Source organism: Harpia harpyja, chromosome 9 (assembly GCF_026419915.1).
Source record: "Harpia harpyja isolate bHarHar1 chromosome 9, bHarHar1 primary haplotype, whole genome shotgun sequence".
NCBI lineage: Eukaryota > Metazoa > Chordata > Aves > Accipitriformes > Accipitridae > Harpia > Harpia harpyja.
The window spans coordinates 36,773,124-36,797,543 of record NC_068948.1 but is presented as its reverse complement, the minus strand read 5'-3'; the positions used below and the strand labels follow the sequence as shown (position 1 = coordinate 36,797,543).

General features: G+C 36.3%; 1 protein-coding gene across 21 annotated transcripts in view; it reads left to right on the top strand.

Annotated features, from left to right (window-relative positions):
- Positions 1 to 24,420, top strand: part of RIMBP2 (RIMS binding protein 2) — a 116,866-nt gene that overhangs the window by 47,104 nt on the left and 45,342 nt on the right. For 14 of the 21 annotated variants that reach the window (XR_008236488.1, XM_052795667.1, XM_052795659.1 and 11 more), the window contains 5 exons: positions 4,076 to 4,198; positions 10,444 to 10,548; positions 14,516 to 14,566; positions 17,226 to 17,246; positions 20,484 to 20,688. Coding sequence is in view for 20 of the 21 variants with exons in the window: in XM_052795648.1 (XP_052651608.1) it covers positions 4,076 to 4,198; positions 10,444 to 10,548; positions 14,516 to 14,566; positions 17,226 to 17,246; positions 20,484 to 20,688 (505 nt within the window). In the remaining variant the exon portion in view is untranslated. The remainder of the gene's footprint in view (positions 1 to 4,075; positions 4,199 to 10,443; positions 10,549 to 14,515; positions 14,567 to 17,225; positions 17,247 to 20,483; positions 20,689 to 24,420) is intronic. The other 7 variants (XM_052795668.1, XM_052795650.1, XM_052795658.1 and 4 more) reach the window with 1 other exon arrangement.

Sequence of the window (24,420 nt, the reverse complement as noted above, 5' to 3'; positions counted from 1 at the left end):
AATGCAGTGAAGGCTCAGTACATTGGTGACACTAAAAATGTTAGCTGCCTTACTATCAGAAAGTGAAGAACTATGTGGTAATAATGCTTTATTATAGGTAATGTTTGTCTCTTACTATAGTGAAGAGCTTGAGGTACATCGAAAAACCTAGTAAAAGCAATTTAAAAGATAAAAGTAAAATGTCAACCTTTGACACATTAGCCACTAAATTAGTAATAAAATTACCTTTTATTATTGTAATGTCAGAATTTGTCATACTATGGGTGTTTGTTTCTTCAAATATATTAAATACTGTGAAAGGCACAATGCAACAATTCTGGTTGCCTGCACTATTAATTTAATATCACAGCCTCAGTAGGATCAAAGACTTGTTTTAAATGTACCCTCTCACTTTTAACAATCTTAACAATATGCAATCTTTGCAGTATACCCTGAATGTTAACAAACCTCGTGTTCCTTTTTGCATAACAGGTTTTCTGAGGGAATTACTTGGGTTTTTCTGGGGTTTGGTGGGGTGGTGGTGTTTAGTTTTGGGGTTTTTTTTACCACACACAATGAGGTTGAGGATAGATTGTGCAGTTTAGATTACATTTTACTCTTCAGAAAGTGTGAAACTATACAACTTTGGATGTGGAGGTTGGAGCAGAATTCTAACAGAGTTAGGACTCAGCCCTGAAGGGGAAAACCTGCCTAAAATAATTTATTCTTTTTCACCCTTGAGAGCTGGCCTGAAAAACAGGCCAACTTTATCCAAGCAAACGGGGCTGGAGGAGTGTTTATGCATTCTATTACGTAGCACAAATAAAACTACTGCTGATTTTTGCACAATGTAGTTGCTGAAATTTGTCTCTAGAAAGGAGTAGGTAGGAGGCTGGCTACCTTTAAATCCACAAATTAAAGCTAAAATTGTACATAACTTACAGGATTTAGTTTTGGTACTCTGCATAAGAGAAACAAAGTTGCATTCCTGGAGTGGAGTACTTGAAAAGATTTTGTGTCCTTGAGAGTGCTATGACATGGGGATCTGTCTTGTTTTCCTGCTCATGTGAATATATACGTGCTAGTGTTTTTATGTAAAAATAGAATAGATATTATACATTCAGTATTTTATTTCCACAATACATGAAATCATACAATTTTCATGGTAGTTTCTGAACAATGTTTTCTGAACAATGTCAGTTGTTTGAGAAATTGGCAGGTCTCTAAAACCTAGGATTAAGGCAAATGGTGGGTTATATGGCTGATGGAGCTTTTCACCAATGAAATAAACTGCTGGTTCATTTTGGTGTGCTGGTTTTCAGTAACTAGTTTCTGTTTAAGTGTTCAGGAAGTGGAAGACACTTTAGCAGTACTCTGGCCTTCATAACTGACTCAAATGAGGGCACATTTAGTAAGTGTGAAGGTATGGGAGGAAAAATAAATTGGTTGATGCATTGAACAGAGAAACATCACAGATCAAAATGTTCCCTGTTTCTGTCATGAAATTAGAACTGTTTATGACGGCACTCTATTTAGGTCGACTGTTTTTGCCACTGGGAACATTGATGTTTTGATGTGCTCTGTGTGTAATTCAAGTTCATGTATATCCCATATGTTCTTAAACAGCCTGCTTGGAGAGAGCATTAAATTCATATTTAAGAACAAATGTTGCCTAAAAAAAAATAAAAAAAGCACATGATAGACTTGTCAAGTTTTATGCTGCCTTGTGGGTTACATAAATGTGTGTATCACAGCACTCCATGTGATACACAATCTGCAGAGAAGAAATTCCTGGCAAGAATGCCCTATAGAAATATTAACAGTTATCAGTGTTGCTGGAAGTAACAAGAGTAATTATCAGAAGGTGGTTGGTAGATTTGGTTATGTTCTTTCCAACCTGTAAAGTGAAAATATAGGTAGAACTTTGTCTGAAAGGTGATGTGCCAAAAGAGAAATTATCAGAACCATTTGTGTATTTCTAAACTTTAGCTAATTTAGGAATGCACTTTGGGATCCTAAATGAAAGATCCTGAGATATGTAAAATATCTTCAGTTCTAACTGTCCTTAATTCATCTATTTCCAAAATTACATTAGCAGCCTGATAGGTACCATTTGTTCTGATAGCCCCTTCACTGCCAGCAGGGAAAAACACGTATCAGAAAGGTACCGTGCTCACAAGCTCCCCAAAATTATGCAGACTATGATGACTGGTAAGTTTTAGAAAACTCTTTAGAAACGTAGTTGGTACCAATTGTTTTAGAGACAGGGAAAAACTGAAGCCTGAGGAAAATAACCTTTTCTTGAAATGTGTTCAAAATATTTTACTTCATTCATCCTCAGTAAATGAACTGAGAATCACAGACAATAACAAAATTGCATCATTGATAGTGATACCTCATTGCTTCCTTTTTCCACTTCATTATTCTTCAACAATATACACTGACTGATCTGAGCAATGAAATACAATACGAAGGATGGAGGAAGTTAATAGTTTCTGAAAATCCATTGTTTAATAGTTTCCTTAGTTATATAGAAATGAGGGAAAAGGAAAAGAAAAATCTGTGCACAGAAAAAAAATCCTGAGGTTGACAATAATTGCATCAGTTCTTGTGGAAAACATGATTTGTTCCATTTTCCTCTTTCTTTTTTCTAGTCCACTGCACTCTAAAGAGCCCTCTTGCAAAGATGAATACAAGGGCTGGCTGCAACCATTTAGATTGCTTGGTCCGTGGCAAAATTTGCAAGTTAACAAACTGGAGCCAGAAGGCAAATAGAAAGGCTGAATCAGTTTCCAAAACATCGCTTTAGAAAATGTCCAGGAGATATCCATGTCAGGCATTACTTTAATGCCATTCGTTCTTTAAAAAAATGAAGAAATTACAATAATTAAATAAAATAAAAAAGTACTTGTCACTTCCTTAACTGAAGTTAGAAGGAAACATGAGCTGCACCAAGATTAAAGCCTATGCCTTATCCCAATACTTTGTACTGCTTTGCCTTTCCTTAGTAATCCTGCCAGCATTGTTTATGCTTCTGCGCTGTGGTGCAGTTAACAAAGGAAAACAGATGCTTCTTGAAACACTGTTCACTAAAAATAATATGGCACTTTCTTTTGCTTTCTTACCTTCTATCAACATTGCAAGGAAGTGGAAATAGTATGTGAACATTATGTATTTTTTTTACCCAGGTGTTTATTGCTGGTGGGTTTTCATTCTTAATGTAAAAATTGCAGTTTCTGATATGATACAAGCTGTAACAATCCTATTGCTATGCATCAATACAGGACATTAAGTCATAAAATGATCAGGGGTAAGCAATCAAGTTTTCAGCTGCTCTGAATTTTCCATGGCAGGATAAAGTAGTTTGATATTACATTTTCTTATTTTCTATGTGTGTTTATGAAGTAGTCACTATTAATGATGATTCACAAAATCTTGTATAAAAAGACTCAGTCATACTGAAATGGTCAAGCTAGCACCAAGTAAATTAAATCAGAAAACAAATCCTACTTGATGAGTATCTGATTCCTTAAAAACCTTCTGTATGCAAATATTTTAAGGGAGAGCAAGGGGTTTGTTGCAGAAGAATACCTATTTTTTAATTGTAGAAACACTGATTTCAAATGTTAGCACAGGCTGATTATGTATATTTGAATTTATTCTGAAGTCAATTTACACTAAAGAATAGTCCAGAAAAATGTGCATGTGAGTTACATTTCTATATGTAAGTTAGATCTCTGTCTCTTCATGTAGCACAGCCACCTCTGAGATCCAAAGAAATTAGGAATTGTTTGACTCTCATTTATTTTTTGCGTTATATAGTATATTTGTTTAAATATGCATAACTTATGCATAACTACAGTTTGGTTGCCAGATTGTAGTCCTTGTCAAAAGAAAATATGTTTCACGAATATGTGTATATGAGACACACAATTTCTTCAATGAACATTCCCTTCCATTTTTTACACTTCTTTCCTATTTTTTTTTGACCTTTTTTTCCTTTTTCCATTTTAACATGCGGAAATGTTTGTGTCAGATATGTTTTCCCCTTCATTAATTAGCTCTTTGGGCAATAACCGCATTTTATTTTTTCTAGGTAAAATCAGACTATGACCATCTTAGAGAAACCCTTCTCAGAGTGACCAAAGAACGAGATTTGGCTGTAAAGGGAAAACACCAGCTCCAAGCCAAGCTGGAGAACTTAGAGCAGGTCCTAAAGGTATGTATAATGCTGTAAAGTCCAACAATACAGTACTTCTATTGCTTGTTTAATGTTCCTGATGTTCATTCAGTGAGTCACAGAAGCGTAAGTGCATTGCAAACCAGGGGACTGAATGCCCCTATTAGTTAAGATACAACATATGGAGTACAGTAGACCAAGTACCTACAAGGGATCTCAAACTATTGGAGGAAAGACATCTTTAGAGGTCTTTATCTGGTACTTTGTAAGTAATTGGGTGTTGGTTTCCACTATACAGTTATTGGAGGTAAGTCGAGATGAAAAGAAAAGGATGGGAAGTGACTATGCTGATGAAGGAAATATGAACAACAGCCAAGATATTTTCCTTTAGAGAGCGCTATGTCTGCCAGTCTATCTTGATGCAAAATGTTACTGTGGCCTTTTGAAACAAGCTGTTAGTGCCAGCTCATATTGCCTGTGCAGAGTGCACCCCATTGTCAGGACAGGGTTGCAAAACCTGCTGTTGTTTTATTAGAGAGGCCTTATTTAGAAAGAATTATAGTGCCTGGCACATAACCACCTTTCTTTTAACATGCTTCTAGAGAAGCTTAGTACATTGGTGTCTAGCCATGCTTGTTTTCTAGATACACAGTTGTTTTCATGTCATCAATTTGCTGCTTCTTTTTCAACTTTGAAAAATTCAGTAATACATTTTGAATCGTAAGTGTATTCTTCAGTAGAGGTTTCATGGTGTAGTCAACGATGCTGTTCTGCTTCTATTTTCCTGGTTATTTTGCATAATGCCATGGGACAAACTGATTCTATGAAATAGTGGAATTCATGAGGTGAGTCGAACAGAGGTGAGATCTAGCTGAGACGATGAGGTAGAGTTAGAGTAAAATTCAGTTGGAAAATTGAATCAACCAAGAGATTATTACTTACCAGCTAATTCAAGGGGGCAATAATTTGTATATGTTGAAACAAAGTGCAAAAAAAGTTCTAGTGGTGGGAAGGAAACAGTGCTTTGCTAGGAAACAGCCAAATTCCCGAAGTGTCATTGATTAAATAAAGATTGAAGTCAGTAACTTGATAAGCCAAATCTGACAGATGGATCAGGAGTAATGGAGAAGGGTCTGAAAGGTCCCTTACAGGCAATGAGCTGGTGGCCAATGTGATGGGGTAGAAGGAGCCAGTGGAAGGAAGCATATGATGTCGTAGAAACACAGACTGGTTTGAATGGGCCACTGTTCTCAGGTTTTCTTAGTTGTAGAAAATATGGAAGTTGTGTTGTGGAAAACTGCCACCAAAACATGCCTTAAAGAGGGTTAAGCAACCAAGATTATTTAACAAAGAAAAAAGAAGAAAAAAAAAAAAAGAAAAAAAAAATCATGCAGTTACAGCTGTTTGCATCAGTGGAGGAACTGCACTGCTGAGGACTACAGTGAGAATTCCTGAGAGAGAAAACACTTGTAAACACTTGCCCGTAATTCAGACCATTCAGAAAAATAAAGGATGTGTTTGTCTGGTTAGAATGGAGCATTGATCCAGTGCTGAAACTTTTTTGACAGACTGCCAAAGAGCTGCTTATTTTTCACCTTCTCAAGCCCAAAGTTTTCCTTTTTCAAACCACTGAAGTGGCTAGTAAAGAAGGAATGGATGCCCTGAGAGTAGGAGGAGACAGAAATGAAAATAAGTGGTCCGAGATCTTAAATTTCTGCAAGACTTTTCTTTGCAGAGTGTTTTAATAATGGTAAGTGGCTTCAGTCAATGCTTGTCATAAGTACAATCACTTATTTAAAATTGGATTTGTTAATGATTTTGACTTGCATCAGACTCACTCTAAAAGGGGAAAAATGATTTTGCTGTTCACTCCATCAGAATAGATCTGGGCTTTTGGAGATGATTGTAGTGATGAAAATGGCTACCTGTCTGAATTTTGAGAGGAGAGATTTTATTTTTGGCTTGTTGCACTGGTAATACGTTGTTGAAACCCTCTCTCAAGCTTTATTTGATATTGCTCAAGGGGTGTGGAGAAGGTTTTCCAGCTACAGGTGGAAATAAAAAGTGGTTATAAGTTACCACCCTCTTGCTGAGCCTCCAAATGACTGTGGGGTTATCAAAAATAAGCTGACTGCTCCATAAACCAACTTACTCCAGCAGCTTCTGGAAACATAAGCTGTTGAAATCACATACTAGGCAATGCCAAGGGGAGTTAACTGTTATGTGTATTGTTGTGCAGTGAATTATCAATGTCCTATTTACCAGTCAATAGGTAGCACTGATGGAATAAATCTAGAATTATGTGCAAATAAGAAATACATCTGCTGGGAAAGGAAAATGAAACTGCTTAATTAAATAGAAGAGTGATACACTGTTATCTGTCTTTAGATTAATACAACTTTCCCCAGGAACAAGTAGGAAGTTTTTCTCTAGCAATGGAAGATAATTTACTTTTTCTGTTATTTCCTTCCTTGTCGTCTGGGGAATACAAAACAGACTGTTTCACAGACCTTTATCACTAGTTTGCTATTTTACTGTGAGCCATGTGCTAGTACCTACAGAAAGCAGGATCAACACCTAGAAGCTATTTCAACAGATATGGCTTGCCTGAGCTCTCTAAATAATGATTGTGGGATTCCAGCTTGATATCTACAGAAATTCACTTCTTCAAGCAGCACATAGTAGAAAGATATGAGGAAAAAAGTCTAGAAAAGAAATGAACTGTGAATTCATGGCTCATAAAACAGCTGAGGATTAGAATTTGCTCTAAGTAAATTGGCATTAATTCTCATTTTGTCAAATCAAAATACAAATTATTATTGTCTGGCCTCCTATGTTGCTAAAACCCCCCACTTTCATGAGCAATAAAACTCATTTCTCATATCCAGTTCAGATACTGATTTTGCTAGGCTTATATGTTTTTGAACACTCAAAACTCCTCTAATGATGGACTATGTTTTATTTTCTTAAAACAAATTAAAGAACATACCTTTTTCTTTAGCCATACCAAAAAATGTTCATTTCTGCACTCCATAATTAGATTATCTACTGGCATTTGACTTAATGATTCCTCCAAATTTCTTCCATAGAAGAGCTGAATCTGGTTATTTCACTGATTTTGCTTAACATCTACTGCAATAATACTTCTAATGGATGTGGGAGAAACATTCTGTAAATCTCACTGTTCTGCTTAAGAACTCCTTCAAAAGTTTTCCTTCACTGAAACAAAAATTGTCTGGTGGATATAGAGATCCCGTCTTTTCATGTTCAGTAGTTCTCTCCCTTGAGCAGAACCCTTCTGAGCTGGCAGAGTACCTTGAACAAACTTGAAATCCTAAATCTCCTTTTAACACTAAACCATGCTCAAGCAGATGCAGTTAATTGTGTATTTCATGTGTGTCCTCATATGCTCGAGAAATTGGTAGTTTGAAAAAAATGGTTTGCAGCTTTCCAGCCATTGGAAAGTTTTGAGAAATATTTAGCCTAGTTCCTTGTCAAAAGAGAAATTCGGTTTCTCTTTTGAGAAATTCAGGATGTATCAACAAAGCAGAAAAGGGAAGATGAAGAACTGCTTAATTAGCTAACTTCTGAGAATCTTCACAGTGCCTCTCACATAGAACAGTTCTGATTTTCTGATGTGTTCAGCCAGCTTTTCCCATTCATTCCACTGTAATGGTGCCTACCCATCTGCAACTGCAGATGACAAGTCCTTTGATAAGAGTACTTGGGTGAGAATTAAATTTGCTCCCCCATTCAGCATCACGTATGAGTTCTGTCTCATAAACAAGACTTTAGTACTTGAAAGCCATTTGAGTTTGTTCTAGCATTAACCAGTTGCACATTTTAGAACTGTAGAAGTCACTGCTATAGGAAAGAATGGGTTTCTTTGTTTTATTTGCAGCTGTAGGTAATACAGCGCAACCACTGAAACAGTTGGAGCTAGGATGGGCTATTCATTGTCAAATCCCCCTGCTGCCCATGAGGCAGCTGGAAAAACAAGAACTGTTTGAGCAGGTCCCTTAAGTGCTATTTCAGAAACAGTTTATACTATACAGCTGTCTAGCTCTATAGCTTGAAAGAAAACTGAGATATGCACCATGTCCCCAGTTCATTCTCTGCTGCATAGCAGGATTCTTGCCTTTGATCTGAAAGATACCCTGAAAAGGTTCCTTCTTCACATTTTCTTTGAAATCATTTGCCAATTGTTTTGAAATATGAAGTCCTTACTGTATTTTTTCTGTGCTCTCTTAGATGTGGATTTGCTTTCTGATGCTAGAGTAACATTATTAAGACCTCTAGAAAGGGTGCGAAAAGGGAAGTGCAAATTTACATGTTTAGAAAGTTCTAACCTGCCTCGCATTAAGGACAGCGATACCATGGACAAATGGATTGCCACCACCTACACACGCCATGGCAATGTGATCATTGTCAATCCTGAAGGAAGATGCAGAAAGAATTCAGCAGCTCAGAGCTTTCTCCCTGCTGTTCTTCTAGTGATCTCTGCAGTCCTCCTCCGCTGCCCTAACCTGTTCCCCTCAGGCTTGGAAGACGAAATGACAGCAGCTGATGTGCAGATAGGAAGCGCCAAACAGATTTGCAGACAGAACCGATTTATGAGCAGAGTGGGAGGGGAGGAATTGCTTCTGGGTGAGGGCAGTTTTAATTGCTGTGCCAGGGGAGGGACAGATGCTGGGGTGAAGAGATCCTTGCTGCTTTAAATACTAAGTAGATCATGACAATACTAAAATGACTGAGAGATACTTTTAGGTTAACACAGATGACCAAATGATCTTTTCTGACCTTAAAATCTGTGAACTGTAGACCATTAAATACATATTTTAGGACACAAAGAAATTAAAAGCTGGGGGGAATCACAGATCATGTATCACAATCTATTTCTTCATCTTATTTTATAGATTCACTGTATGGTCATGGTATTAATTATTTATTGATCTCTGCAAAGGACTAGAAATGTTCCATAGTAGCTTTTGTAAAAGAAGTAAGAACTTAATGGTATCAAAATATGCTGTACCAAATCCGGTACTAAATCTTGAGAGAGTGAAGTGAGACCTTTGGGTTTTTACTGTCAAAACTGATGAATTGGAAAAACCTTTGACGATTTGTTGTTGTTTTTAATCAACACATCAAATGAAAATAAATAAATCCGAAGCAGAGGCCAAATGGAGTATTGGAGACATTTCTGCTTCCTTTGCAAACACACCCAGATTGAGAGAAGTCAGCCTCTCTGTGCTGTCCCTCTTTGTTATGAGTAACATGTAGCAGAGAATAACGGCTCATTAAAGGTTAGCAATATGCTTGATAAAATTTTCTCTTGTACACAATAAGAGATATTTTGGGCTGTTCTTGTCAATTTTAGCTATGCATTTGTGTTTCCAAGTGCTGATTCCTAATAGGTTTGTGTGCAATAACTCATGGTGCTGCAGATAAGACATTGTGTCTCTGCTCTGAGAGTATTATGGGAATAATATGTAATTTAGAAAATAAAAATCTTTAATACCAGTTTCACCAGAGAAGAGATCAGAATCTGTAAAGAGATCTTTCCTAACTCCCATTTATTAACAGTGTGTTTGAAAGTTATAATGATATTGGGACAATAATATTAACACGTAATGAAAAAGATTTCTATCTGCAAAGGGTATCTTGACATTGTTCAGCTTGTGCTCTTCCCGAGAACCTTTTTCATATTGCTTTGAATCATGAGTAGCAACTGTACTTTAAAAGCTGTTTTTTTAGTACTGTGTAGTCACCTTTGTCCAAATCCACCTGTGTTAGTTTTGCTCTAATTTGCTATAAATAATAGGCTGAGATTAGTGAAGGTAAGCTATTTCTTTTGGGTCATCATTTGCAAAACAAATCACAAAACCATATCCTAGAGAAAGAGGCATTTAGGGAATTGTCAAGCTAATTTTTTTTCCAAGCTTTAATGTTTTAGCACAATGCCACATATAAATGTGTGCCTGATGGATAAAAAGGGTACTGTTCACTTGTGCATCACAGAGGCCACATTGCTGGCAGCGACAAAATAGTATATCCTAGAAGAGATTGCTGTCAAAATGCCTGAGTTTAGCATTGGCAATATGCCTCTAAGTACTGACCAAATTAAAATCCTATCCAGTTTCCCGCTTGCCTATCAGTGATACCAGAGAACTTTTATGCTGAGATGAACATCTGCGTGCCTGGGAATGGCAGCATGTTTGGCTGCAGGTAAAATAGGTAGAATATGTTAAAGTCTCCTCATAGTTTTTCTGCTTCCTTTGAAACAGCATATGCGAGAGGCTGCTGAACGGCGGCAACAGCTGGAGTTGGAGCATGAGCAAGCCTTGGCTGTTCTCAACGCCAAACAGCAGGAAATTGAACTCCTGCAGAAGGTAAGTGGAGAAAAGGAAAGTCAGATGACATAGCAAATTGCGGTGACAGAGCACAGGTCATGCAACAGATCTGCTTGTTTAAAGGAACTTAAACCACAACCCCCAAACTGGTTCCTGTTCTGGACTGTTCTGCATGATTGCCGATGCAGTTGTCACAAGTGGATGTTTACGGTTGGATTTACATGACTGTACTAATTGATTTATAAATGTTTATGCCAGTGAAGATTAACCTGACCAGTATGTGTAAGTCCTTGTATATCCCGATAGGGAGAAAAGTTATACAAATGCATGCATTTCCGTTGTATTTCCATTGCTGCCCTCTATATTGGGCTCAGGAATATTTGTGCATTCCTTAAATGTCAGGAAGGAATCTGATCTTAATTTCATGATAATCAAAATATGGGGAATCTACCATTTCCTTGTCAATTTGCTGGAACAGTTAATCAATCTCACTGACATATTAATGTTTTGTTAGGATTTCTTTGGCTTCCTCTTCCAGACACTGGCAATTCTTACTACCTTTCTCCACTAAATTAGATGAAAGTAAGTCCTTGTCAAGGTACTTACGCATCACAGTTGATCTTTTTCATAAACTAAACAGTTGTTTAAGTACCTCATTTCCAAGCTCATTCTCTAATTCACAAATCACTTTAAGACTTTTTTTTTCACTCTGCAACTTCTCAGCATTCATTATAATATAAAAAACATGCTAGTGAGTTTCAATCTTGCCAAAGTCTCTTAAAGCTACAATTGTCTCAATAGTAATGTTGATTTTTCCAATTGCTTGACTAGATCAAAACACAGAAATAATAATGCTAATGATAATTTGGTAGAGAATTGGCACGGAGGAACATTCTCAGCAGAATAAAAAGATGTATCTAATATAGTTTGCTTGAAATAGAAAGCTTCACTTGACCAAATGAAATCTTCCAGTTAATTTTCTTTTAGCCTTTCGCAATTAATCTATTTGGGCATAGTTCAGAATGCCATTTCTAGTTATATTCAGCTGTTGTTAGTTGAACTTCCACATGAATTTTGGACTTAAATTTCTTGGCAAAGCAAAGAAATCAAAGAAAGGTACAGCTTTTCTTCTTGCTAATTTATGTTACATTCTTCTAATAAATCCACATTACATGGGTCTTTTTGTTACAGATTGGCAACAGGAGACAAAGCTCTGTAATACTGTTTTCTCCAGTCATTTTTGCTAAGCTGTAGCATGATAGACTTCAAGCACAAACGAGGTTGTATTGTATTTGATATTTTACTCAATGCGACTAGCTCAGCGTCTGTAGCCAGTGATTAAACTCTTGTTCAGAGGCCCTGAAGTATCATGGAATACAAGATCATTTATGTTAAAATTTATTATCTAATAATCATTTACCACAAAGTGCCACTAGAATTTTATCTTAGAATTTCTATACTAAAACCCACCATAATAATTCATCTATGCATTACTTAGAAGCATTTAAGACATAATTCATCCTTCTTATTGATTTCATTCATTAGCCTGAAATATTCCTCCTAGGACTTTGCACAGACACTCATTTTCACCCTGAAACATCTAATTCTTTATGTGATTAAGTTGCTATTGTGTCTTTTTTAATTATTATTGCCTTTCATGATAAGGATCTGTGACAACTAAAATGAGCATTCTGCCCTTCACATCTCTAGACAAAACTTGCATGTGATGTTCATTCTAGATACCACTCAAAAAGAAAAAGGGCTTTATTTTGGGGGTTTTTTGGGTGTGGGTTTGTGTTGTTTTTTTTTTTTTTTGATTTTCAGCCTTTCCAAGCTCAGATTCTTTTCTATTGTGATATGTTGGGATCCAAGTTTGGTTGAGATGCTTAGCTGCTTCTGTAATGCTCTTAATGCTACAGAATAAGAATGAAGACCAGATTAGTACGCTGTATGGGTAGAAGAGGGAAAGTATTCAAAACATTGAAAGATTTTGGAAGGATGTCTGTGTTGTGCACTGTTGTACCTTGTAGAGAGAGACCCAAGCTACCTGTACTTCTCTATGCACGGTAGTGGAGATGAGCACAGACTAATTTGTCCTGCTTTAGCCTCTAGACTGCTGGTATCCAACACACTTCCTTTTCAACATTATAATGCAGTGTATATTGTCAGAAAAAGAATTGCAATAAATCTGTTACCTAAGTAACTATAATACTTTGCTTCCATCATTAAACAGGAATTGCTGGCTCACATTTCATCCAGAGCTGACCTCCCAGTGTACCTAGTACATGTGTGTTAAATTCTTTCTTCCTTTTTTTATTAGAGTCATCTAATTACTTGAAAAAGTACAGTGAAAAGAAAGTAGTAACTCCAGGCAACAGGATGACATTTCACAGCATATCTTGTCACTGTTGTAAAGTTGCTGCTGAACCACAGAAATGTGCACTTCAAAACAAAGCAAGTTACTGGTACAGTCTGATGCAATTGCTGTCATGTTTTGAAATTATAAATAAAAATTCATTGTGTTTTTAATATATGTACAGACTGATCAGATTTTCAGCCTAAAAGGAAGAATATAATATTGTTCCTCAAGGTTTTGTGTTGATAGGGAACCAGATAGTCTTTTTCTCCAAGAAAGCCTTAATACAAGACAGTTCGATGTAAAAGAGAGATAGCTGTTGATGCAGGTTTTCTAATCATTTATCAAGAACTCATATTCAGTGTAGGTGTTATTAAACTTGTAATGATGGATAACACAAGGCTTCCTATTACCTGTCATCATACGTTTGCTAATGCTCGTGGAGCCAATATTTTTTCAGGTGCTAGCAATAAGACTTATTACTGTAGTACAGGAAGAAATATGACTTGCGCTTGCAGGATGGAAGGAATCTTTATTGTCATGCCTGACAGTGAAGTATAGTTAGGGTGTATGGTTTTGGTTGTGACTTTGTGGCCTGACCCAGCTTCCACTGAAACCAGTAACAGAGTAGGGTAGCCCTCACAGATGAGGAAAATGAAGGTAACATAACTGTGGGAGTATCTGGCCCATTAAATTAGAAAGTCTGTGCCCTCTGCTAAACTGGAGGGTTTTAAGACTTTTCTCTGATGAGGAATGTGCAGAATGTGGTCTTTGGGTTACAGTAGTAATGAGCTAAGAGGCAAAGTTAGTGCATCACACTGCTATCAGCCTGATACAGTGGTTAATAAAAAGTTTTGCTTATCTTGGGCAAGCTTTAATAAAAAACATAGCAAAAACTTAAATGGAAATAAAGTGAGGATAACACAAAGTTACTGAGTGCTGGGTTTTTTGTTTTTAAGGTTTAGACTTTTCCCAACCAAAATTTGGTAACTGAATTTCTGAGCTACATAAAATACACTTTTCTGCTCTTATTGATGCCTTCTTTTCTTCTTTGACTCAGTTGATTGGACCCTAAATGTCGCACTCCTGTTTATAGACAGCCTTTCTTGTGGTTGCCTTGAAGTGTTTTGTGAGCTATTTACATAGATGATAAATACTGTTGCTGCATGTAAAGAATGAGCTTAATTTTTGTGTTGCTTTCTCCTAGCTGGTATGGCAGGTTTCTACACTATGAACCTCCTGCAATGTAGAATAATAAGCTTATTTTTCAGTCTTAATTTAGAGGGTTTCAGAGATGCTTCTGATGTGTTCTTGCAGTTTGTTGAGCATGCTTGTCTTGGTCCAACAAAATACCAACACTATTAAGCTTCACTGAGGTTCAATCTCCTAAAAATAAGCAGTTATTTCACTGGCTTGGAACCAAAGTGCTGAAGTAATACTGGCAGAGCCATCCCTTCAAGAGTGTAATTGGCTTTGGATTTGAGTATACAGTATGCTACTTTATATGGTTAGAGCATCCTATATGTGGCATGACTAATTGATTTTTCTTTCCCTTTTCCCTCTTCTTTTCCCTTTTCCCTCTTCTTTTCCCTTTTCCCTCTTCTTTTCCCTTTTCCCTCTTCTTTTCCCTCTTCTTATTATAAAAACAAGGCTCAGGTTGAAGCTAAGAAGGAACATGAAGGAGCAGTTCAGTTGCTAGAGGTAAGAAGATATCCTTTCTGTTACCTTTGCTTGTGGAGCTTCCATTCTGAAAGTAATAACTTTACAGTATCATCACTTTTGAAAGTTTCAAGTAATATGTAGGCAAATGCGGGGGGGAGTCTCTTCTAATGTAATTGTATCCTTTAGAGATTGTAATTCAGTTAGGAGTGCATTAAGCTGACCTGTTGGAAATGATGTGTGTACTTCAGTTTCTCTTTGTATAGAATGGAAAATTTGGTACCATTTTTTGTAAAATACTATCAGATATATAAAAAGGAAGTGATTACTTGTGACAATTATTATCGTTTAGGCTGGAAATATAGCTGCAAATACCAATCAATTGCCTAAGGTTCCTAATTAAATACTGTCTAGTAAACAGAAAGCAACATGCTAAAGAGCCAAAACTTTTAAATGAAAGAATTTGGATACTTCAAAAAACCTTCAAGGGGTGTGATAGAGAGAGAACACTTCATTCTTTTCATTGGAAAACTAGATCTTTTCAAAGTAGTCTGAACTGGGCATTTGAAAATCAAGAGCACCAGAAACATATTCAAATTTTTAATTAGAAACATAGAATGATTCTGTCTGGAAGGGACCTCTGGCTATCTGGTCCAACTCCCTGCTCAAAGAAAGGCCCTCTTCAAAATTATTGTAGGCTGCTCAAGGCTTTGCCCAGTCTATTTTTAAATGTCTCTGGTAATGGAGATATGACAACCTCCATGGGCAACTTCTTTCAGTCTTTGAGCACTTTCATTATGAAGAATATTATTCTTGTATCCTGTCAGAATTTTTCTCTGGATGCTACCCGTATGCACTGCCTCTAATCCTATTGCTGTTTATCACCAGCATTGGCCTTTCCTAGTGTTTCCTAAGTATGCTGTAATATGTTTTTAGAATTTGCCAGAGACTATTGGATTTAGTAAGTAAGTAAACACTGTTAAATAAATTAAGTTTTGAGAGATGATTCAGATGATCTGATTTATTAACTCTTAAGGCACCTAATACCTGCACATACTGACATCATGCATAAAGACAACATCATCCATGAAGATACATCAAGAAATCTTAGTATTTTCATTAGCAATTGCTCATAGCAATTATGGTCTTGGCACAGGGCATTACCTGTAAATTCATTAGTAGTTGTGTTTATGGATCTTGCATCACATTTCAAGCTTTTCTTCAAGTCATTAATCCTGAAAATTTAGTCTTCTGTGCTGAAGGATACAGAATTGCTTGGGTCTTGTATAGGAGTGACATGAAGAATAGGAGCAAATTCTTACTCCCATTCAAAACCCATGAGCTTTGGTGTCAATTTTAGTTGGAATAGGGCAAGGTTGGCAAAATCTCTTTGTCCTAGGCTGGAGTGAAATTTTTAGAGATTTTAAACTGACACTCTTATAATAATAGAACCTTTGTAATAAATACATACGGCTATGATTAAATTACATACAGAAACACAAAAAATCAAAGGAGAATGGAAATAAATCAATACATTTGAATATCTGCCTGGTGCTGACAAAACCTTTTGTTCCCTTTGCTGTCTGCTGTTTAGAAATGCAGGCTGACCCACAGTGCTGTGCAAGATAGGACAAATGACAACAACATGTAGCAGAAATTAGAACTCCTGTAAGAAGGTTCCTAAAGCAAACAATTCCTCCCCAGTTTTTTCAAAACTAGGCTCAACAGATCTTTAAGTTCTGATCATATCGTTTGATGTACTTGGATAAGGTAAAGTGTCAGAAAATATAGATGCACAAGTAAATAGCACACTAACTGCATCAAGATTTCATTGTCCTCATTTTTGTTCATTTTTCATGCAAAATAGGTTTTCACTGATAAGTACCAAATTAGTTTTTCTGCCTGAGGAAAAGAAAGGGTATTAAATGGTTATTAAGTCTTAACATAACGTACATATCATAAAGAACATGTGATACCATAGATTGATTATAGCAAGTGCATTGTCAATATTTCATTTAGAAATCTGTTTTTAGCAGAAGGTAATTTCTAGTCTTTTTACCTTCTCACAGTAGTTTTTCTGTGTACTTACTGGTCATGCACTGATGGAGGGTGGTTTTTCTGATGCATTGATCATCTTTAAAAAAAAAATTTTAAAAATTGTTTATTTGTATCTATAAAAATTAATATTCCCACAGAAAGTGTTTACCTCATAGGCTTTCATTATCATTGTATATATTAAGTTTGTTTTGCCTTCAAGAATATAAGATTAAATTATTATTTAATGCCTGGTGGAAAGTATATGATGCAGGAAAACATCAGAAGAAACAAAGCAGGGAAGTGATTATTTACCCCCCTCAAGCTAATCAAGATTCCTATTTAGCTGATTTTTCTGTGACCTCCGATTTGCATAACCCCATCAAGGTTTCCTAAGCTTTTGCTTTTTTTTGCCGTAAGCCCATTAATTCTTAGGATTTTATTTAATCTGCCTTTTGCAATTTAAGATCAGCAGTGGTATTGATTTCTGAAACGTTCTATAGCGTGGTTTGTGTTAATGCATGTTTTTACACGTGTTAACTGTTCTAATATATTTTGCTTTGAAATGTAAAAAAAGTGTTCAAAACTGTTTTTATTTCTTTGTTTATTTCACATCTCTTTGTTTACTGTGTCTTGTTTGGAATTTATTGCTTTGCACTTCATCCAGAACACCTTGGACAGCATGCAGGTATTTTAGGGCATAAATTCTCCTTTCCCTGTCCTGAATCCTGCACTTTTCCCTTTAAAATGAGTACGAGATTCCTGCCTAACCTTGCATGGGATGTGTGCTAGAACCATTGTTATGCAAGCATGCCTGGCATTTATTGGCTCAATACCAAATAACCAAAATTGGAATTTTTTTCTACAAGAGATTAATCTTCCAATATGGCATGATTTAATGAGAACTCAGATACTGGTTTTGAAAGTTAATTTCTTATGAGCATGCCCAGTAAGAATGGTTTGGTAGTTTATTCAAGATTGTAGCTCTGACTATGTGGATTTTGTCTGAATTCAGATTGTTTCTTTGTTAATACAGAGACAATTTTATGTGATGTTTTCACCTGAGCCACCTACTGAAAGCCATTGCTGCTATGTAAACAGTTGAACTAGGAAATGATATCTCCATAGCAGAATATGTGAGCTAATTACTAGTCTGAATTCAAGCCTGTCCACCTGGAAAGTTGCTCATCATCTTATCTGTCTTGTGTGAACAGTATCTGTCTTGTAATGGATTAAGTCTGCTTCATTTTCCATTTAAAAAGCTCTTCAAGTTTTAGAAATAGCACTATGTATTGTATGAGAAACTTAGCAAGTCCTAAGTGTCACACATTCAATATGGTATACAGTAGAGAATGTCTTTTCCCACAACGACTGCTATAGGCAGATCCAGTTTTAGGGACATCTGGTAGAATTGGCACTTTTGTGCCATCATTATTAGGGTAGGCTGTATGAGCAGAACCATGGTACAGAATAAAATTCAGTACTTCTGAGAGTGTAAGTACATGCCTTGCTCTGCAGTGACATACATGAATACATAGATTTTTCTACAGTGAGGTGAGCTGGCTGGCTAACAGTGAACCAAGCACCTGCCTGAAGTCAAGAAACAAAGATAGGTATGGGGATGCCTCCTGTTAGTACTATTGTGGATCTTATGGCAATTTTTTCTTTATATAGTACCAGTTTGTGCTCACTTCTAACTCACAACCTTGATTTAAAAAAGTGGTAAAGGCTTTTTTATTCCAGGCTTCGTACTGTCGTGAGAGAACAACTTGAAGATTCTGGATACTCAAAAGAAAAGTCAAAGAAGGCATATGCTGAAATGAAAATACGTTTTAAATTAATAATAATAATACATTAAAACTTTTTAAAAAATATTTTTAAGGCAGCCTTAGCATTGTGTTGGGGTCTGGGTTGTGATGTTTTTATTTTTTATTTTATGCTAGAGTTTCCATAACTGCATGTGGAAAGGTCAGTATATACTCAGAGAGTTGAATGGCTGATCCTTAAACTTTCCATTGGAAAGAGAGGATCTAAAAACCCAAACCACTTTACTCTTTTGTTTGTTTGATGTTCTTTTAAAATTGTACATAGATGCCTTATTCATGCAGCAAATTAACAAGTAGCAAAGGCTCACATTTCGGTTGCTCAAAACCACAGTGAAAAGATGAAAGACTAAAAACAGAAATCAAAGCATTTAATGTTTGTGTAGAACTCCTACAATGTCTCTGTATCTTATTGTTTTCTGTTTCATAATCAGTCAGATAGATACCCTGAGACTTCTTTTGCAGAACTAAATTAATTTGTGTTTTATGAAATCAAAGAAATTATATCCTCAAAATTCACTGTAGCTTTAAAAATGTTACCAAAAAAGGAACAAACAGTACCACCTTCTGTACTGGAAATTTGGATTTTTGTGTTCTTCTGGGGACTATAAATGTTTCGTTTATCTTTAGCTGTGCTAAGATCTTTGTATAGGTGGTATGTAATATATGTCGTTTTCTTGATATGTAATATGTGCAGTTTTCCTTATATGAACTGAGAACATTTTTCTTTCAAGAAAAAGAAACCTTTAGTACAGTTGAAAGAATCTAATTGATATCCAGACTTCCTTCGTTAGTGCAGTTGTTTAACTAGGCATATGCTATAAAGGGTTTTTTAATGAAGGAAAGTGATGTTTGTTCATCCTAAAGCATCAGATTAGGATATAATGCATTAGCTTTCCATGGAAGGAGCCTATTACTGCCTCTGTTGAGCTACTTCTGCTTGCAGCATTTGGGTCGCAGCACGTAAGACACGAGTGCTCCCTAGGTCTCAGACGGCACTCTTTCTCTGGCACATTTCCAGAGTACAGACCAACTGCTTGCCCTGATGTAAAAATCAGACCTCACAAATGAAATTCTCAGGAGCTTTGCTGATTCTTCAGTCTTTGCAACAGGTGTTAATACGCTCTTTCCTAACTCTCTGGGCACTCTAGATTTGTGCTTTTTCTCTTCAGGAATATCTGATAGTGCATGCTAACAGATATACAGGCTGTTTATAAATGCAGATTGAAATTTAAATGCATTATATTGAAAACATTATTATATCTTTAATTTAGCTATTACAATAAATGTACAGATTTGGATAAAAGGGTTTTTTCATGCTTTAGTGTCTTCGCTACTCTTATATATGTTTTGAATAAAAGTTGTAGAAGAAATCCTCAATTGTCATGCCCTTTGTCATTCCTTTCAGCCAGGGTTCTGTTTTGTTGAAGCCTGATGCCTCAAAATTAAAACAAAAATGTTTGCCAACAATGACATTTTGGTACTTCTCACAAGCTTACAAACGATCTCCTCTTGGCTGGTATCTGAATTACTTCTGTGTGGTTTGGCATCTATAGTGAGGAGCATTATTTTTGAAAGGGAATTCAGCCAGAAGCTAGGCCCACATTCTGCATGAACCACTGTGGGGGTTTTGTTGTTGTTGTTGTTGTTTTTTAATACATAAATGTTAATCAGCAATTCAGGAGGCTTCGACTTAGTAGCAGAGGATGGGCAAACCTCAGAAAAATACCTGAGTTTTAGAAAAAGTTGGAAAAGCACACAAAAGTGACATTCAGACGTGTGTAGAAGTCACAAAGCTATAGGATCTGTTTGCAGATGTTCTTGGCAGTGATTTTTTTAGTACTGCCAAAAAATATGATGAGGAATTTTCCCCTTTGGAAATTGGGGATGAAGGAAGTACTTACCTCAATATTACAGGGCTACTAAAAAGTTTCATACTAAATATGGGTAAGAATTGGGGGTGGGGGGGAAAGTGTGATTGTGGGCCTGTTTATTCCAAATAGTTTGCCTATCCTGGCTTCCTGGTACATCAGAAAAACCTGATCCTGTCACAGCTCAGCCTGATCTCAGTCAAATGTCTGTGTTATGTCTTGCATATGCAGGCCAAGGTCCGAGAGCTAGAGGAGAAATGCCGGACACAGAGCGAACAATTTAACCTCTTGTCCAGAGAACTGGAGAAGTTTCGACAGCAAGCAGGGAAGATTGATCTCCTGAGCAGTAACTCGGTGGCATCCTCAGATATCCCTGGTTCTCCTGGTAAATCTCTATCCCAGTTAATGAATGGAATAGCCACTTCTATAGGCAAAGGTAAGGACCAGTGTTTTATTTGTAGGTATCTGTTCTGCCCTGTAGGTTTTAAGATGCAGCTCAATGATGTAAATGGAGTTTGATTGCACAAATGCAGGATAGAATTCACCCCTGTTCCTGTTTTGTGACTTGATTAAATTTCAGAGTATCTCTTAAGTCTTCACTGAGGTTGTTCCAGTTTTATTCAGGCACTGCTGTCAGCAGATTTCTCTGTAATTGTTGTTGGGTGTAGTGATAAGAAACCTGTTCAATGTTAAAATGATGTATGCCTTATGTAAATATCTACTGCTGTTGGAATAAGAAAGACTGTCTGCATACACAGGCTTTGTTGTAAAACCTTCACTGTTTCGGAGACAGGAGTAGGTCTGCTATCTTGTTGAAGTAGCAGTTCTTGGGGAAGGAAAGCACAGAGACCCCCACACTGCATTAGCCATTACATAAAAGAAACTTGTAAACAGAGCTGGGTAGAAAATGGGAAAACTGGATGAAATATTTTGACAAACATGAAAATGCTTTTGATTTAGTTGCATTTGTTCAACAGAAAATATGCACTTCTCCATAAAAACTTGAAAGTAAAACATTGAAAAAAACTGTCAATGGAAGCAAACACAAACCCACAAATTCTGTCACAAAGTGATTTTTGTAGGAAAGGAGTTTCATGGGATATATTTTAACAGAACTGAATAGGGATAATATCTACAGTTGCTTACTAAACTGTGCAAAGTTGTGTTTAAATTTTTAACTGTGTTTAAAGTAGTATTTGAACATGTAACTGCCAGGTGTTTTAGAAACAGAAAAGTCACAACAAAAATATTGTTGATTTGGGTTTTAAAAGAAGTGGAGAATGTAAAGTTAAAAAATAAAATTATTTTACATCTGTATTGAAGTTCTTTCTTACATTTATAGTGCCTAGTATCTTCAACACAGTATGTGTTTTTCCAAGATCTGTGTTGAACTTTCACCAGGTCATCTGTTGCCAGAGGCAACTGCTCCTCCTAAGTACACAACTTTGTTAACGATTTATTATTCATAAGAAAATTGCAAAGATCAAGGCAAGAGGTTACCTGAGGACACCGAAAGTAACTTGCGTGTTAATTGCATGTTAGATTGTGTATTATGACTATGGTGTTATTAAGGCTGAGGAGTGTGCTCACCAGCTCAGTATGACCCATGCTAGAATGACTTTAACTACTTGTTCTGCAAAGGAACACTTGGCAGGTAATTTCCATTAGTTACAAATTCACCAGAAGTTGTTTTAAAATGAATACAAAGAAGAACTGGAAAAATGAAATCGTCTTGATTTTTTTTTTTTTATTTCATCTTCCTAAGCTTCTAGAAAAATTCTGAGGCATAGGGCCTAGAAATCACAAATAATTTCGCTATCGTTACAGATGAGCAGTTATTTTCAGTGAAGGGTGCTAAACTCAATGTGAAACCAAGTCAAAAGGAACCAAGGTGACATCCTTCTTTCATTTCACTTCAGTAACTTTGTACTTTGTATGCCTTGGGTTTTTGAACACAAAATTCGAGCTGTTTGCAGTCTTGCCCACTGTGGTGCGTATTAGTTTATGGGCTTTTCTGGATCTGCAAGTCTTACCTAAGTGGATATTAAAGTGCACTAAATGGAGAATTCAGAAGGCACTACCTGATAGCCATAAGAATGTAGTAGAAACTTCCTTAGTACCAACAAGATTAGCTCCTCATGTCTCTAAGGACAGGATTTTCAAAGCAACAATTCATTTTAAAGGAAAGGTAATTAGGTATTGAAATGTCCTTTAGGCAGCTAGTGAAGGTCCAGTCTGCATCTTTGGAATTGATCTAAATAGACCCCAACCCTCAAATAAAAATCAGGTAAACTTTTTTAGGTCCTCAGTCAAATTCTCCAAATTAACTTATATTTATTCTTGAAATACTAACGGAAACAGCTTTTAAAAAAAACCTTCAAAACATAACAAACAGAAATCTTCCAAGAAACCCCTGACTAAAACCATAGAAAACACAGCTAGGTCAGTGCTGAAGTAATTTAAAAGCCTTGCTCTGTAAACCTTTTCTCATAAACTATTGATTTTTGTGCCACTTAGAAGTCAGGGCCTGCAGCACTAGTGTGTAAATATCAGAAATCCTTGGACGATATTCATTCTCAGTATGAACGCACTGATAATAAATAATGTTTGAGCAAGTGGGCAGGATTTCTAATTATTGAAATCAAACATTTCACAATAATGATGGTAATGCTACAGCGAGTTCTTCAGACCAGAAGTGTAATTATTTTTATTATGTGTGAGGAAGAAAGAACACAAGAGGCAACACAAGGACAGCTTTCAAAGCAAAGCAAATGACGGAAATGGGATCGGTTTATGACCAGCTGCTTTGCCTTAATTGGTGATGTTTGAATGTATCAGGAAATGAAATACACCTAGCCAGAATAGATTAGAACATAAAAAGTTCACTCTAAACATACAATAATGTCACAATCAGATATAGAAACCTTAAGATTTATTATTCATCAGATAAAAGGCTCATTTAAATGGCCTTTCTAGATAATTTAGGTAGTCTATAATGAATCAGCAGTTCCAATAAATAAAATGGAGAGTCTAATTGTACTACAAGTATGGCCAGCTTTAATACTGCTGAGATATTTAAATTAAGTCTGGTGTTCTTCCTTGCCTCTTTCCTTGAAAGGGTGTTCTTCAGACTTCCTTAAGAGATATTTGCCAGTCATGGGAAAATAAAGGCCATTTTGAGCTTGTATCGATTTTATGAGACTTTACGGACAAAAACCCTGTGGCTTTTTAAGGTTCTTCTCTAGTATTTAGATTAAAAAAGAGACATTTCCAGAAGCTGCTGCATGTTCTTATGAACTGACTTCTTGTATTTTTCATTTTTAACTCTTAGGTTTTTTTCCAGAATTCAAACATAAAAGGAAAGGTGCATTTTTTTTCTTAGTTTCCAGTGAGTTAACAAGTTTTAAAACAGTCTTTGTAGGTCTGATTCCTCCACAGTCTGTTGTTCAAGCCCAGGGACATCAGTGAAAGTGCCTTGGATGAACAGGAGAAGCTAGTTTGAAATTGTTTCTTATTTTGGAGGTAAAGTTAGGCCAGTTTTTAAACACAGCCATTTTTGTCTGTAGTCATGTATTCACAATCTGCAAAGCTAGACATCCTCTATAGAAATGATCAGGAGATTACAGAGATTCAGGAGGTTTCCGGAGGAGTGTGCTTCATGCACAGTGAATCTCAATTTCACTTTTTGCAAAGGCATTGCTTGATGATGCTTGTGTTTATTTTTTTTTTTTAAATCCAACTGTGGCTCTACATACATAGAATCAGCATGAATTTACATATATTATTTAAGCATCTCGTGACCTTTTAAAAAAGTCTTCTGTCCAGAATACACAGGAACTAACTGCTAACGTTGCTGATATGGCTTGCCCAAAAATCTGTTCTTTCCAATTTATTGCAGATATTAGAATACCTTGAAAATGCAGTAATTTTTAAGCTGCTTTAAGAAATAGATCACATTTTGGTCCCAGATAAAAACAGTGCCACAGCATGGGAAAGAGCCTTAGATGATCAGCTTCTGTTATTTCACACACTTTTTCATAAACAGACAGGAGTTGATGGCACCCAGGACAGATTTTATTGAGCAGGGAGATGTTACATTGCACAAGTAGCCAAACAAATAGAGAAACAGAGGACATGGAAGGTGGCAGTAAGTCCAGTTAGGAAGACA